Genomic DNA, 17,983 nt, shown 5'->3' with positions numbered 1-17,983 from the left:
TTATTTTTCAGGGCTCAATGTCGCTGCCTGTAGCACCTAAGACGTCGACATTGCCTTGGTAGCATTTTGGCGCTATTAAATTGCCGGCAATAGATGGGCTAATTGAAGCTGGTGCCAAAGGGACATCGCGGAGCTAGTAACAGCGCCTCCCCAGCTAAGGTTACATTGGAGACCCTCTCCCCGAGCCCGTCGTTTCTCTCTCTCTATGCATGATATTTTTTTTATGAGAAAAGCCTTTTTTCTCTATATTTTTATGACGTCTCAGTTGGGGGTTTATTATAATTCCGTTATTTATGTCATTCCGCCTGGCGTGCACGAGGAAGAGGCGTCGCCCCAGCTGCCGTGAGAGAGAGGGGGAGGGCTGTAGGCACCGGTGAGTAATAGACCACGCCGCCGCTGCTGAGGAGAACGCTTTTGTTTCCATCCGCTCTCGGTTATTCGTCATTTTCTATTTTTTTTTGTCGGCCATACGATTTTTCTACAGGGATCTTTTATTCCGCATCCTCCCGCTTCACCTGCTTCGGCTGCCATGGGACGGGCCCCCCTCTCCGAGGGGACGGGGGTGCTGAAAGCGATGGCGTGGCCGCGGCTGGCTGCCGTCCTCTGCGCCCTGGCCTCCGTGCGAGGTAAGGAACCGCACTTTGGGGGTCACTATAATTATGTATGTTGTCAGATGGGGTATGTTATATTGCATCGGCTGCATGAGCACGAAAATGGGACAGTCCATCGATAAACAACAGTAACGCAGCTCCCCGCCGGTGGCGTAGCAGGAGTGCCACAGGGCTTAGGCAAGCCAGGGAGATGCCCCCCTCCCCCCACCCAGCACCTTGTTAGGTGGCATAGGACAGCGTGCCCCTCATAACCGTGAGACCTGGTGCCACTGCACCTGCTGGACTAATTATAGCAGTGCCCCTAACCCTCAGCACACGTCGTGTGCTGGAGGTGATCCGGGCTGCGGTACTGGGCGATGCGCAGGCTATATCATTGCACGTCAGCCGAAATGCGCAAGAAACCTTGGGATGTCTAATGGAATAAATCGAGTTTATAGATGCATTTATGGTAGGTTACCTCGTTTTTTCCTTCTTTTCATTGGCTGGTAACGTTGTTTCCCCTGCGGCCATGTAAAGGAAAAATACAAGGTGATGCTGCCTATAAAATGACTATAAATACTTGTCAGAGTTCTGACTGACTGGCGCGTTCCTCGCAGCGGGGGAGGGGGGTCAGGCATCCCTTTCCTCCATTATGTGGGCCAAAACGTTAATGTTTATATTTTTTGGAGCACTGTGTTTTATTGACACCAGAAACACCCCCTTCCCCAGTTGTTTAATATGAAAGGATTTTTCAGAAGCAGGCAATGAGCTGAGAACGATACATTTCTATAAGGCTGGCAAAATGGCTCAATTTGTTATTCTCTTGCTGCGAGGCTCTGTTCACTTAGCTGTGGGTTGCAAGGCCCACTTTTAACATAGGTTAATGGGTGGATGGGTCAGAGATATGTCAGTAATCTACAGGCCTCATAACACAAACCTCAGTTGGTTAAGCCGCCTGCTGTGGCCCCCTAGGGGCTGTCTCTATGCCACATTAACCAATGCTAGTATCTAGATAGATGCAAGAAGTCGTTCACAGCTTGAGTATTGTGTCAAGTTGTGAAGACTGCAGCTGGAGTGCCCAGATCTGAAAGCATCACCTGGAGTATCGTGTCATGTTGTGATACCTCACCTGGTGTATTGTAGCAAGTTCTGAAGACCTCACCTGGAGTACCATGTCCAGGTATGAAGGCCTCACCTGGAGTATCGTGTCATGCTGTGATACCTCACCTGGTGTATTGTAGCAAGTTCTGAAGACCTCACCTGGAGTACCATGTCCAGGTATGAAGGCCTCACCTGGAGTATCGTGTCATGTTGTGATACCTCACCTGGAGTATTGTATCCAGTTCTGAAGGCCTCACCTGGAGTATCGTGTCATGTTGTGATACCTCACCTGGAGTATTGTATACAGTTCTGAAGGCCACACGTGGAGTATGTGCCAAGTTCTGAAGGCCTCACCTGGAGTACCATGTCCAGGTCTGAAGGCCTCACCTAGAGTATTGTGTCATGTTGTGATACCTCACCTGGAGTACCATGTCCAGGTCTGAAGGCCTCACCTGGAGTATCGTGTCATGTTGTGATACCTCACCTGGAGTATTGTATACAGTTCTGAAGGCCACACGTGGAGTATGTGCCAAGTTCTGAAGGCCTCACCTGGAGTACCATGTCCAGGTCTGAAGGCCTCACCTAGAGTATTGTGTCATGTTGTGATACCTCACCTGGAGTACCATGTCCAGGTCTGAAGGCCTCACCTGGAGTATCGTGTCATGTTGTGATACCTCACCTGGAGTATTGTATACAGTTCTGAAGGCCACACGTGGAGTATGTGCCAAGTTCTGAAGGCCTCACCTGGAGTATTGTATCCAGTTCTGAAGGCCTCACCTGGAGTATTGTATCCAGTTCTGAAGTCCTCACCTGGAGTATCGTGTCATGTTGTGATACCTCACCTGGAGTATCGTGTCCAGTTCTGAAGGCCTCACCTTAAGTACAGTGTCCAGTTCTGAAGGCCTCACCTGGAGTATTGTGTCAAGTTGTGATACCTCATCTGGAGTATTGTATCCAGTTCTGAAGGCCTCACCTGGAGTATTGTGTCAAGTTGTGATACCTCATCTGGAGTATTGTATCCAGTTCTGAAGGCCTCACCTGGAGTATCATGTCCAGTTCTGAAGGCCTCACCTGGAGCATCATGTCCCGTTCTGAAGGCCTCACCTGGAGCATCATGTCCAGTTCTGAAGGCCTCACCTGGAGTATTGCATGCAGTTCTGAAGGCCACACCTGCTCTCCTGCAGTAGCACATCTGTCCTGAAGGCCTCATCTCAAGTATCGTGTCCAGTTCTGAAGGCCTCACCTCGAATATTGTGTCAAGTTGTGAAAATCTCACCTGGAGTATTGTGTCAAGTTGTGATACCTCACCTGGAGTATTGTATCCAGTTCTTAAGGCCTCACCTGGAGTATCATGTCCAGTTCTGAAGGCCTCACCTGGAGCATCATGTCCAGTTCTGAAGGCCTCACCTGGAGTATTGCATGCAGTTCTGAAGGCCACACCTGCTCTCCTGCAGTAGCACATCTGTCCTGAAGGCCTCACCTCAAGTATCGTGTCCAGTTCTGAAGGCCTCACCTCGAATATTGTGTCAAGTTGTGAAAATCTCACCTGGAGTATTGTGTCAAGTTGTGATACCTCACCTGGAGTATTGTATCCAGTTCTTAAGGCCTCACCTGGAGTATCATGTCCTGTTCTGAAGGCCTCACCTGGAGCATCATGTCCAGTTCTGAAGGCCTCACCTGGAGTATTGCATGCAGTTCCGAAGGCCACACCTGCTCTCCTGCAGTAGCACATCTGTCCTGAAGGTCTCACCTCAAGTATCGTGTCCAGTTCTGAAGGCCTCACCTCGAATATTGTGTCAAGTTGTGAAAATCTCACCTGGAGTATTATGTCCATTTCTGAAGACCTCACCTGCAGTGTTGTATTATATTCTTAAACCATGCATTAATTATTCTGCTTAACTTCGGGGGTCTCTTCAGGGTACTGTGCCCAGCAGTTTTGTTCCCATAAGGAGTTTAGTGTGTGGTACTAGAGCCCACGACTGGCATCTTGTGTCTAAGTCAGGAACCAACCTTTGCAGAAGGATTAAACTCTGTCAAGGGAGTCAGCTTCGGAAATCTCTTGGTCAGTGATGGGAAAGAGTGAAATGTGCATGTGAACGGTGGTACAAAAGGGGGTGGTGATGGACGGAGCATCAGAACCAATCAAACACTCACACCCAGTCAACAGATCTGGGTTTGATCCATCACCGTTCTTTAGCCCACTCTGCCACCCCAGTTCAGACATGGCCATATGCAAATCAGTCTGACCCTGTGCCTCATGGGAACAGTCCAGCCCGAACTGCCAAGCCATGTCTTCCCTGGACCGGAAACAAGCTTCCTAGGACCGGTTTCTGGCATTTCAGCCGTCTTCAGCCAGGCTTGCTTGAATCCAGTGGCTAAGTTTTGTACCGCTTTGTTCGCCATAAGTTGGCGCAATCATTTCTACATGTGTGTGTGAGATGGTGAGGGTTTTTCATATCTTGTGTGTGCGCAGAGGGTGGGTGGTTCCTCCTGTCTATGACACCTAAGAAGGGAATATCGAAGAAGTCCTGCCTATTGGCCTGTACACAGCTCAGTAACAGGCCCTGATTACACCAGGCCTACCACAGCTCCGTCAATGCACCTCCCCCCACTGGGCGCACTACCACTTTCAGAAAGCACTCTTACCTACACGGCCCAGTGCAGCCCACTAAAAGTCCCTCAGTACACTAAAGAACACGCCCACGTGTCACCTCTATCAAAATTCCTATGACTGCTCTGCCAAAGGACATTAAATACAGCAGAGCGCCTACATGCACCCACTCCACCTCCTGCAAAGCACCATAATCCATTTCGGGGTATCACAGCTCCCCAATCGCACCAGGGACGCACGAGGTTCAACAGAGCTCACCGAATGCCCTACAAGCCGCTAGAAGCTCCTGGAACCCACCTTAGCCGCTAGGAATAACGCGCCATCCTTGAAGCACCTAAGCACAGCGCGCCTTCCCCGGCTCCCTGGATGCATCTCAGTCACCTGCGCCTTAAAGCAGATCTGCCAGTGCGCCTCAATCCTCCACAGCCTGCGCAGGTCACTGCACGCACCTTAACCCGGTAGAAATGGTGTGGCTCCTCACGTGCACGCCTGTCCCCTCGAACTAAGATCTTTTCATGCACCTCACTTCACTAAGCCCAGCACAGCTCTTCTCGTGCTCCTCACTGCTGGGCTGCGCTGACTCAGCTCTTTCAGTGCACATCAAACCTCCAAGCCCCGCTAACCCTCTCAGTGCACTAGGCCTAGAGCAGCTCTTCCAATGCACCTCGACATATCTATGCCTGTTTGCCTTTTCTTAGTACACCTCAATCAGCTCCTTCAGTGCACATCAACCCTCCAGGCCTTGCTAACAAAGGTTGCAAAATTCCTCTCAGAGCACTAGGCCTAAAACAGCTCTTCCAATGCACCTCGACCTATCTATGCCTGTTTGCCTTTTATCAGTACACCTCAATCAGCTCATTCAGTGCCTCTAGGCCTAGCTAACAAAGGTCACTGAATTCCTTATGGTGCACTAGACCTAAAGCAGCTCTTCCAAAGCACCTTGACCTATCTATCCCTGTTTGCCTTTTATCAGTACACCTCAATCAGCTCCTTCAGTGCACATCAACCCTCCAGGCCTGGCTAACAAAGGCCACTGTATTCCTCTCAGTGCACTGGGCCTAGAGCAGCTCTTCCAATGCACCTCGACCTATCTATGCATGATTTCCTTTTATCAGTTGACCTCAATCATCTCCTTCAGTACACATCAACCCTCCAGGCCTTGCTAACAAAGGTCACGGGATTCCTCTTAGTGCACTAGACCTTAAACAACTCTTCCAATGCACCTCGACCGATCTATGCCTGTTTGCCTTTTTATCAGTACACCTCAATCATCTCCTTCAGTGCACATCAACCCTCCAAGCCAAGATAACAAAAGTCACAGAATTCCTCTCAGTGCACGAGGCCTAAAACAGCTCTTCCAATGCACCTTGACCTATCTATGCCTGTTTGCGTTTCATCAGTACACCTCAATCAGCTCCTTCAGTGCACATCAACCCTCCAGGCCTTGCTAACAAAAACCACTGGATTCCCCTCAGTGCACAGGGCCTAAAACAGCTCTTCCAATGCACCTCGACCTATCTATGCCTGTTTGCGTTTTATCAGTACACCTCAATCAGCTCCTTCAGTGCACATCAACCCTCCAGGCCTAGCTAACAAAGGCCACTGGATTCCTCTCAGTGCAGTAGACCTAAAACAGCTCTTACAATGCACCTCGACCTATCTATGCCTGTTTGCGTTTTATCAGTACACCTCAATCAGCTCCTTCAGTGCACATCAATCCTCCAGGCCTTGCTAACAAAGGCCACTGGATTCCCCTCAGTGCACGGGGCCTAAAACAGCTCTTCCAAAGCACCTCGACCTATCTATGCCTGTTTGCCTTTTATCAATGCACCTCAGTCAGCTCCGTCAGTGCACATCAACCCTCCAGGCCTTGCTAACAAAGGTCACTGGATTCCTCTTAGTGCACTAGACCTTAAACAACTCTTCCAATGCACCTTGACCGATCTATGCCTGTTTGCCTTTTTATCAGTACACCTCAATCATCTCCTTCAGTGCACATCAACCCTCCAAGCCTAGATAACAAAAGGCACAGAATCCCTTTCAGTGCACAAGGCCTAAAACAGCTCTTCCAATGCACCTCGACCTATCTGTGCTTGTTTGCGTTTTATCAGTACACCTCAATCAGCTCCTTCAGTGCACATCAACCCTCCAGGCCTTGCTAACAAAAGCCACTGGATTCCCCTCAGTGCACGGGGCCTAAAATAGCTCTTCCAATGCACCTCGACCTATCTATGCCTGTTTGCGTTTTTTCAGTACACCTCAGTCAGCTCCTTCAGTGCACATCAACCCTCCAGGCTTTGCTAACAAAGGCCACTGGATTCCTCTCAGTGCACGAGGCCTAAAACACCTCTTCCAATGCACCTCGACCTATCTATGCCTGTTTGTGTTTTATCAGTACACCTCAATCAGCTCCTTCAGTGCACATCAACCCTCCAGGCCTTGCTAACAAAAGCCACTGGATTCCCCTCAGTGCACGGGGCCTAAAACAGCTCTTCCAATGCACCTCGACCTATCTATGCCTGTTTGCGTTTTATCAGTACACCTCAATCAGCTCCTTCAGTGCACATCAACCCTCCAGGCTCAACTAACAAAGGCCACTGGATTCCTCTCAGTGCAGTAGACCTAAAACAGCTCTTCCAATGCACCTCGACCAATTTCTATGCCTGTTTGCGTTTTATCAGTACACCTCAGTCAGCTCCTTCAGTGCACATCAACCCTCCAGGCCTTGCTAACAAAGGCCACTTGATTCCCCTCAGTGCACGGGGCGTAAAACAGCTCTTCCAATGCACCTCGGCCTATCTATGCCTGTTTGCGTTTTATCAGTACACCTCAATCAGCTCCTTCAGTGCACATCAACCCTCCAGGCCTTGCTAACAAAAGCCACTGGATTCCCCTCAGTGCACGGGTCCTAAAACGGCTTTTCCAATGCACCTCGACCTATCTATGCCTGTTTGCGTTTTATCAGTACACCTCAATCAGCTCCTTCAGTGCACATCAACCCTCCAGGCTCAACTAACAAAGGCCACTGGATTCCTCTCAGTGCAGTAGACCTAAAACAGCTCTTCCAATGCACCTCGACCAATCTATGCCTGTTTGCGTTTTATCAGTACACCTCAGTCAGCTCCTTCAGTGCACATCAACCCTCCAGGCCTTGCTAACAAAGGCCACTGGATTCCCCTCAGTGCACGGGGCGTAAAACAGCTCTTCCAATGCGCCTCGGCCTATCTATGCCTGTTTGCCTTTTATCAGTGCCCCTCAATCCTGTGAGCTCAAAACGGAGCCTTCAAAGAACCTAAATCCCCTAGTCGAAGCAAGGGTGCCAAGACAGAGGTAAAAAGGGCCCTCAAACTGCTGGCTGGGTAATAAAATAAAGCAATAATCCAGGTTACATGGGCCTCTTAGGGTTCTGGGCCAGGGTGCCACGACACCTACTTCACCATTGGTAGCTAGGCCCCTGCAGGCACTGCCCATTACTGCTCAGAGTATGTTAGTCCACTGGGACCCAAGTAAATCCCCTCAATGTCCCTCAGTCGTTAAGGCATAAACCAGCGTTCTGAATGCACCACTGGCCTAAAACCACAGCCCCCTCACTGGACTCCCAGCCACTAATACAGCGGGCCATAACATGTGGTCCAGGGACCCAGCGGTCCGTGAGGGCTCTTCAGGGGGCCTGCGACTGTTCTACAAAATAAAAGAATATTAAAATTAATTTATTAAAATTAATAAAGTATATATAAATACAGAAGCACATTTTAAAGCTTCCAGATTTGTTTGCGAATTAAAATATTCCAATATCGGGGCATTTATTTGGTGTATTCATGTTTTGTTTTGAAGGTTCAAATCATAGAAGTTGCTTAGACTATCGGTCTCCAGCTCCCAGTGATGACTCACTGGGGGTCCCCAGATTCCAATCATGGATCAGTGGCGGTCCGCGGCAGTCAAAAGATGGCTGCACTACGACAAGTCAACTCCAGCGACACATCTAAGTGCAGAGGGTGACAGCCCCTGCCAGCTCCCTCTGACGCCACAGTACCTCACCGCCCCACACAGGCAGCCTATCATACTACTAAGTCAACAGCTGTGGGACAGTTGTGTTTTGTGGCATGAACAGTTGTGAGCGCTTTTCAAGATTATTTTAGTAATCTGCAGCGAGACAGCATGTTTTATGATGTCATCAACTGTGATACAGCGGGTCATATGATGTTTTCAATGTAGAGAGAGCGCGTGCTCTGATTTATCATTAGATAGGAGAAGGTGTCATGTTATTACATCAGCAGTTTATTCAACCTGGTTTATTATCTTATGAACTGTGATTTCGACAAGGAAACTATTTCACTAGGACCATAGGCGGTAGAGAAAGGACATCACAGCTCATTTGACCCCTGAACAAAGTGACATCACATGACACTTAAAGAGGATGACATCACAGTTCACACTCAACCATACAACTTTCCTCGCCCAGATTGGAACACCCAGTGTCTGCTCCTGCCTAGGACAGAGGTACTTTAGTCCTACAAGGAAAACGTTAGAACAGGGGCCGTTCTCGTCTCACTGTCCGCCAGAAAGCTCTGGTAGTGGTGGTGACCAGCGTGGAGACAAATCCGTGTTTTTCTGCTGCGAGCCGAATCTCTCTACTTGAAATCCATAGAGGGTGAGGTAGGAGTTTATCATACTAATGGTTGCCATAGAGCTGTGGCTAGCCAAAAGGAAAATGAACTTCGCTGTGATTCGCTCCCTCATAGTCTGGGGCAGGCGCGCAACGCTCATTGGGCTGAAACAGCTTTAGCCCCGCCCCCCATCATGTCTCTCTTCCCGGGCTACTCAGCTTCTAGGACACATGCGCAGTTCTTCACCTGCTGTGGGCCCGGCTGGGCAGGGGCTGAAATCTCAGCCTCGTCCAAGTACACAGGTCTTCAAAAAGCGGTTTACTGTTAAGGAGGCTTTGTTTTTGTTTTTTACAATCTCATAGTACCCTGCGGTGCCGCTAGGCCTATTCCTTTCATTTTTAATGTCTTTTCCTGCCAGAGTTTGCGAATGCATTACCAAGAAAGAAACTAGGCATATGGAAGAGACTTACATTTTATTGCAGGATCACTAAAACATTTATTTCATCCAACCCTAAAACCCTGATTGACTCCGTAATAATAATGCATTAAATTACATATGAACCTCCCACTTGTCAACAGTGATATGTTGAGTTACTTAGAGTTTCTGGGGATAGATAATCCTGCATTCAAACCACTCACATGTCACTCACATAATTCACCCTTCACACTCTGCTTACCCTGTACTCAAACGAGCACATCACTCACTCTGCATTTGGAAAACTCACCCTATACTCACTCCTTGAACCCTGCACTCACATTGGCACACTGCTCACCCTGCATTCACATGGGCACTACGCTCATCTTTCACTCACAGAGATCACCCTTCGAGCTCACTGCTCACCCTGCACTGACCCTCGTCAATCTTCACACAAACACACACCTTACCCTGCACTCGAAGGGTCACATGGCTTACACTATTCACCCTGCACTCACAAGGACAGTCCACTCACCTGTCACTCATACAGCTCTTCTTTCACTCTCACTGACCACCCAGCACTCACATGGGCCAAATTGTCTACCAGCACATGCACCTCAAATGGGCAGAACGATTGCCCTGCACTCGTGCTACCCATTCTGCACACGAATGGGCGCAAATATCTGCTGGAACTAAGCAGGTACACATCGTTTAATCTGCCCACTTTCTGCTCACCCTGCTCTCTTATTGCTCACCCTGCACTCAATCTTATATGGGCACCTCACAAACCTGCACTCATACGACTCATTCTGCACTCACGTAGGCACAAAGATCTGCTTGAACTAACAGGCAAACACTGCTCACCCTGCTCTTATGCTGCTCACCCAGCTCTCTTATTGCTCACCCTGCAATCAGTCTTATAAGGAGGGCACATCACTAACCCTGCACTCACACGACTCATTCTGCACTAATGTGGGCACAATGATCGGTTGGAACTAACATAGGCACACCGTTCACCCAGCAGCCTTTCTGCTCACCCTACTCTTTTATTGCTCACCCCGCACTCAATGGTATATGGGCCCATCACTAACCCTGCACTCACACCACTCATTCTGCACCCACATGGGCATACAGATCTGTTGGAATTAACAGGGACACACCGCTCACCCTGCACTCTTGCTGCTCACTCTCCTCTATTACTACTCACCCTGCACTCAATTGTTCATGGACACATCACTAACCCTGCACTCACACCACTCATCCTGCACTCACTCCTCATAATGCACTCACACAGGTACTCCATTAACCCATCACTCACACAGCACAGCCTTCGCTCTCAAGGCTCACTGTGCACTCATACGGGCACAATGGTCTGTTGGATTTCACAAGGACATGTCGCTCTCCCTGCATTTATGCAGGGCACCCTGTAATTTGACCTCTCACCTTGCACTCAACCGGAGACGTTGCTCACCCTGCACTGACATCCCTTACCTTGCACTAATTCCTCTCGCCTACACTCACTGGTCACACGGCACTCACATGGTCACACAGGCCACCTTGCACTCTGATGGGATCTTCTCTCACTCTGTAATCATGAAACTCAACCTGCACTGACATGGAACCACCTCTCACTCTTCCCTCGTGCATCTCAACCTGTACTCACATCGTCCCTCCGGTCATTCTGCACTCATGCAACTCAACCTTCACTCAATTTTGGCCCACATCTCCCTTTGCACTTGTGCAACTCAACCTGTACTCACATGAGCCCAACTCACACTCTGCACTCGTGCAACTCAACCTGCACTGACATAGGCCCACCTCCCCCTCTTCACTCGTGTGCCTCATTCTGCACTGACATGGGCCCACCTCTAACTTTGCACTTGTGCAACTCAACCTGAACTCACATGGGCCCTCCTGTCACTCTGCACTCATGCAACTCAACCTGCACTCACATGGGCCCATCTCTCATTGCACTCACAAAATGACCAAAAACTTGTGAACATCCGCTTATTTCTACAAACCTACAAATAACTGCTCTTTCCCTTTTCTATGAAGCCGGTCTAAGAGTGGAAAGTAGGCTGAGGCTGTGGGCTGATGTGAGAAGGAAGCCCAGGCTGAAGCTTTGAGATGTGGTTTGTAATTGGTGATATATCTGAGGCTGTGGGGATGAGCTGGGAGGGTGAAGAGAAAGCAGACAGGCTGCAGGGGGAGAAGCAACTGAAAATTCCTAAGGGCGAAGTGATGCAACTGAGGCTGTAGGCTGGAGTGGGGATCGACTGCGGACTGTCGGCTAAGGGTGCTATGTGGGTGGGGTAAGCGGATACAGGCTCCAGAGGTACTTTTAAATCCTGCACCTGTTCCTATTGCCCTACACAAAGGCATGCTGTTTTCGCTGCTGCAAAAGCCAAGAAATAGATCAGCATTTGGGCCCTATAAGTCGACATGGAGTTAGTGATGTGCAGAGGGTGGTATTATAGTGTACGGCAGGCTGGGGCTGTTGGCCCAGATGCCAGCTTCTGTAGTACACTGATATCCAAGACCCAGCAATATTTCAGGTTCAGGGCTGAGGCTTGAGAAAGCACACCAAAGCCTAGGCTTGGCATGGGAACAAGGTGCCAGCAGTGAGTATTTATGTTTTTCTTCACAGTCCAGACACGCTCCATTGCTGCTGGTGCACAGTGGGACCAGAGGACGGGTGGGGTGTGTAGGTCTTGCTATGACATTGGTATAACAGCTCCTGGGGGCTGTTACTGTGAGCGGCAGTCACGTTTTTAGCAAGCTCTATTATTATACCTGGCCTTAGCTAACTGGAGGTACTATCAGACATATGTGTGAACACATGGCAAAGTTTGAAAAAAAGGATTCTCCTCCCAGCTCACGATAAAAGTACAGGAATATTTCTTGAGTGTTCTCTCATGGTCTACGGCTTTTTAGCACATTTTGTGAAAAATGTGCTTTGATATGCGCAAGTTGACCCCATACCTTTACTTTAATAACACCATTTATATCAATTTCCATGTTGGAAAAACAAACAAGAAACAAACAGATCTGTCTCATCTTGGGCAACAGAACATAACTGTTATGACTGAATTGACTAGAATTACAGAAACCCCACACATTCACCATCAGGGCCGCAAATACCATCACCATTCAATGTGCCCCTATACCCCATGGCTGCATCATCCAGTGACCTATGCCCCTATTCCTGTGAAATCAGTATAACTCCTCTGTATTGGGCCCAGTCTTTCCAGGTTTTATGTTTCTGTGGGCACCTTCCTACCTGGAATAAGTTTCTCCAGACTTGTGCACTTATCTAGACCTTTTTTCCAACCCTTTAGGGAGGGAGGATTTGACTTCTTTCACTGTCAAGTCATGGCCATCTTCGCAACAAGAAGACCGTACCATTTTATATATGTTCAAGTTCAATTCTACGTTTATATGAAGGATGGTCGTCTTGGGGTTAGTGGGTAAATTCCATGAACCCATATTTAAAAAACAAATAGGGGGAAATCTCATGGGAGAGCCCCCACTCCTCCCAAATCTACAAAGAAAAAGCCTATTTATTGCCTTTGCTTTCTGGAATTAAGGGGTAGTATCACAGTGAGCATGTCATGATGCCTCTGCCGGTTGTAAAGCTGCTGACTCATGGAGCAATATTCTTAGAGGGGTCATCCCCTTGCAAACTGATGTATCATTTTTTGTTAGGTGAGGGAACAGGAGTGCAACAAGCACTATTTTGTGGTGGCACCAGAAATCTTCTGCCCAATTAAATGTTCTATTCCAGGTAACCAACATGTGGGTGGAGCCAACGCCCCTCTCTCAGGTCAGCTTCTAAAACTCTGTTGACCACATAAGGTCTAACAACAACTGGGTTGTGAAGTCCAATCCAGAAAGCACATCTCTAAATCTCAGAAGTTCTGAAACACATCAGTTAACTAAGGTGGATTATAAAAAAAAAAGCCCATCATAACACTATACAAGTATTTAATATTTCCCAGACTAACAAATAGAGTTATGTCATGTTTTGCAGAGTACTGGTGACTATCCAAGAGCATAAAAACACATTTTATTAAAAAACCAGCTTGTTTTAATTCCATTAGCGCCAATAAAGCTGCACAGTTTCTACCTACACCCATTGTGCTCTTAACTTCCATTGAAATCTAAGCACTAAGTTAATAACACTGACTTTTTAGTAGCTGGCATGTTCATGCATGTTATATTTCCTAAATTAATATGGCGTCTCTTGGGGTCTGTTTATCCTTACATGTCTTGTCGACCCCTGTTAATGTGACATTGAGTGGATACTAAACTATTGTACATTTGTGTTTGAATATATAATCATTGGAGTAAATATATATTCTTTCCAATCACTGCCCATGTCTATACAGAGCACGCCTCCAGGAACAGCCACTGTTCACCCTTTATATGGTGACCAACAAGGATGTTTTATTTTATTTACTTCAGAAGAAAACCCCAGAGTAGGTATCGAGGAAAATTGATTGGAGCCAGGAGACCTTATGCCTGCCATACTCCAGGGAGACCTGCCCTATATCTTGGTGAGTTCTTTAGGACGCAGAGAAGCTCTCCATTAGCCTGGAGAGTAGACAATGCTCATGAAACAGGAGATTTGAAGGGGAGGAGCTAATGAGGAGCACCGAAATCACAAACAACAGAAGAGTTCACAGGAAAAAGTGCCATCCAACCAAAGTACCTGAAGTGGTAATACCATGGGGCACATTGATGCCTTGGCAGCCCAGCAGAAGGCCTCACCGCTGGCCCTTGCTGTGTGCATGGCACATCTGCGTAACATCTAACCTTCTAGACAGTTTCAGACCCCCTGTTTCCCTCTAAACTGCTTAATCAAAAATCGGGCAGAGCAGCTCACTAGAGTATAAAACATGAAAACAACCAGTTACTCGCATTTGACCCCGTGACCACACAGGACTTCATCAAGGCTGTAAAGGCTTGTAGGCCAGGATGATCTCGGTCAGACCTGTATCCTGCTCATATATTCAAGAACATCCTCATGAATAGCTCTGCAGCTATTTTGGTCAAAACTACCAACAACTCTTTGGGTAAAGGTAACTTCCCAAAAGAACTCTAAATGTCTTGCATAACCCTCCTTAAAACAGCAGGCCTTCAACCATAGCCGCCTTCTACATTTTGGCCACTAACCAACTGTTTCTAGACAAAAAGATTGAAAGATCTTCATTCATCGAAGAAAATACCCTTCTCTTAGATTACCAAACAGATTCTGGTATGGCTGTGGTGCTGAACCAGCACTGGCTTCCACAGTGGATGATTTAAAAACTATAATTGATTCAAATGGAGCACTCACATCCCTTTCACTTGAAGTCTCCCCTGCATTTGGCTCTTTTCAACATTGCAGTCGTATACGGAGGCTTACAATCGAAACACATCTTCCTAAAAAACTTAGCATTTCTAGACCAGCTGGTTCTCTACAACACTCTAGGCTGGTACCTCTGCTAATAATATTCCATACAAAGATATGTCAAGGCAACTATTCTTTTGCCCTCTCCTCAATAGCAGCCTGACACATTCATGTCTGGATGTGGCTCAATTATGCTAAATGTATGGGAACTGCATAATGTGGAGTGCTAGCAATAACTATGTTATTTTAATTTAGTGTAGCACAGATGTGTGGCAGTGCAATTACAGGCAGCAACACGTAGTCTCAGGAGGTGGGAATAGTATTTCAGGAATTGTACTTGTGACTTGCCAGTCATACATCTCTAGATTACCGTGTGGTAACCCACTCTGCCTAATATTTCGACACTTGTAAATAAGGGCAGCCTCAAAAAGGAATATTTTTCAGTGGCTCAATGGGTAAATTACACTTTTGCCTTTAGTCAACAAATGGTCTGGAGAGTTCTCCTTGGCTTGCACTCATATTTATTTCACAAGCAAATTGTCCTGTTATAGAAGTAATCTGCTAAGGGACCAAAAAGGTTGATGTCTTAACGTAACTAAGTGAGAACTCATCTAATGCGCTTTGGATTACAATCTATAAAAGCTGTTTAAAAAAAAAAAAATATTTTATTGAGCAATCATATAAAAATAAGTGACAGTGACGCTATAACTTGTCGCCAAGGAAGGAGAAACAGACAGCAGCAGCCTTCGACAGAGACCCACCGAATAAACAACGTATCTGAGGGAATCGCGACATAGAGGTTTCACAGGATGGCAGTATTGTGATAATTACTCCTTCCATCACCGCATCCACAGTAGCAGTCAGGGGTTCACACAGCACCCCCCCCGCATTCATTCCAACCGTCCCATATTTTGTTCCACTTATTCGGGTAGCCCCTACCGACAAACACCACTCTTTCCGCCAGCATGCACCAGTCCATAACTTTCTTCCAGTCTCTTAAGCTTGGACCCAATGCAGCCCTCCACATGCGAGCTATATTTTGCTTGGTCACCATTAGTCCCAAGGTGACCCAAAGCCGGTTCATGCAGGTATGGTCCGAGTCCTCCCACACATTAAGTAGGCACCACTTGGGGGATATTGCCTGTGCACCTCCCACCACCTCGCGGAGACAATCGATCACCCCCTTCCAATAGTCCTGAAGTACGGAACAACTCCAAATCATGTGGAAAAAAGGACCCTCCTGGCCACATTCTCAAGAGCACCCAGCATGGTCAGACTTGCCCATTTTTACCAGGGTAGTGCATGCCTAGTAGCAACAATGCAGTATTTTCAACTGAACCAGTCAGAATTTTGAATGTATGGCCACCTCCCTAGGGGAGGCCAAGGCCTCCTACCATTCATCATCTTACAAATCCCCCAGATCATTCACCCAGCTCACATGGAGCTTAATCAGGGGCATTGTTAATCAATTTGCGATAGGTAAGTGAGGCATGTCATGGCATATATTCATCCAATAATCTATCTTCAAGTGGAGAGGACTCTGGAAGGTCCATTCCCATAGGAATCGCTCTCTGAAGTGCACTTCTGACCTGCAAGTAGCGGGAGGTTTCTGAGGAGCCCACTGGTATTCCTTCTGCAGTTCAGGAAAGGATAGTACTTCCCCTGCCTTCCACAAATACCCAACCTTTGACATTCCTATCAAGTCCCATTTGTCAAATCCACCACGAGTGGCTAGGGTGCCGAACTGAAACGTATCCCACAAGGGGGTGGCCTGAGTAATTTTATCCCTCCACCCTAGGCTATGAAGTGCAGTGTGTCAAAGGTCTATTGTGGCAGCAGTGGGGTTAAGTACCGGGTTAGCCCTCGGGTCACCATAAAGGGCTCTAAGATGGCCGCCCGGCCTCATGTTATTCTTGTCAATTTTACAGGCTGGATCTTCCTTTGGTAGATGAATCCAATAATTTATGGGTGTTAGCTAAGCCGCCTAGTAGTATTTTTGTATGGCCGGAAGGGGTATTCCACCCTAAACCAGCTCCGAGTCAGTTTTTGGAGGGCAAATTGTGTGGGGTCCCCGTTCCACAGGAGGCAGTGTAACTCGGCATCAAATTAACCGGAAGTAGGGCGCGGGAACTGGGTGGGGTGTATTTTGGAGCACATATAAAAAGCGGGGCAGGGCCATCATCTTAAAAAGAGACACCCTCCCCAAAAGAGACAGCAGCAGAGCCCCCCAATGTCGGGCATCAACTCTCAACCTATTCAACAGCGGCTCCAGATTGTGAGTATAAAATACCCCAGGATCACATGTTACGAAAACACCCATGTACTTAAATCTCTCAATCACCATCTAGGCCTCCCAGGAACTTAGCAGCACTGGATTGGCGCCAGCAAGGACATATATTAATGATTTGTGACAATTGGCGGTATATTCTGAGTACTTCGGTATATCGTAAACATTTGCATAACCCTATTAAGGGACCCAGGGTTTTTTGCCACGTACAGTAGAATATCCTACGTGTAGAAGGAGATCTTTTCCTCCCACTCCGCAGTCCATCTCAGGCCCCTAACCAACGGGTCCAATCTTACCCATGTGGCCAGTGGTTCCAAAACCACTGAAGAGTAAGGGGGAAAGAGGGCAGCCCTGCCTAGTGCCCTGTCGCAACAGTGAGGGCATAGCCCCATTCACAGACACTTGGGCTATAAAAGCTGTTAAGGTCTCGCCTGAGCCAGCGCGCATGCGCCACTCTGTGAGGCTTCTAGGAAGCACTTTCAACTTGCACCACACGCTTGTGCGTGTGCTTTTTTTTTTGCTCACACGCTATTGGCCTTTGCGTGCATCTTTCTAAGAAAGACAGCACGCAATTGGCGCATGTCCCGCCTTCTCTCTCCCCTGGCCTAGGGAGCTCGGGAGCGAGCAGCAGGCGCGGCCGGGTGCCAGCTGCATACCTCACATTCCAGTGCGTGCGCACCGCGCTTGTTCCTTTTGTGATAAACCATGCTCCTTTATCTTCATTGTATCAGACTTTACATTGTTGTTTTCTTTCAGCACTTACCCTGGCAGTTCTATGCTAGTGAAGTACCCCTCCCGTATTTGGATTGCGTCGGTGTTGGGTCCCTCTTCTCATCCTTTTATTCCCTCAAAATTCTTTTGTTCTTCTGTTTGACCCTGGTTTACTTTTACTTCGATGTTATCCATCTTAGGTTTAATCCTTCAGCTGTCCACTTGATGGCGCTTTCGTCTTTCCTATTTCTAGAGGTTTTTCCATCTCT

The 17,983-nt window shown here is 47.8% G+C and overlaps 1 protein-coding gene across 1 annotated transcript in view; it reads left to right on the top strand.

The window, feature by feature from the left end:
- Positions 1-385: 385 nt before the first annotated feature.
- Positions 386-17,983, top strand: part of SEZ6L2 (seizure related 6 homolog like 2) — a 256,811-nt gene continuing 239,213 nt past the window's right edge. Inside the window, exon 1 of the mRNA XM_085614538.1 lies at positions 386-626. Within this exon, the coding sequence (XP_085470664.1) occupies positions 530-626 (97 nt within the window). The 5' untranslated portion in view covers positions 386-529. The remainder of the gene's footprint in view (positions 627-17,983) is intronic.

This window comes from Triturus cristatus, chromosome 7 (genome assembly GCF_964204655.1).
Source record: "Triturus cristatus chromosome 7, aTriCri1.1, whole genome shotgun sequence".
NCBI classification, from domain to species: domain Eukaryota; kingdom Metazoa; phylum Chordata; class Amphibia; order Caudata; family Salamandridae; genus Triturus; species Triturus cristatus.
This window is presented reverse-complemented; position numbering and strand designations above follow the sequence as displayed.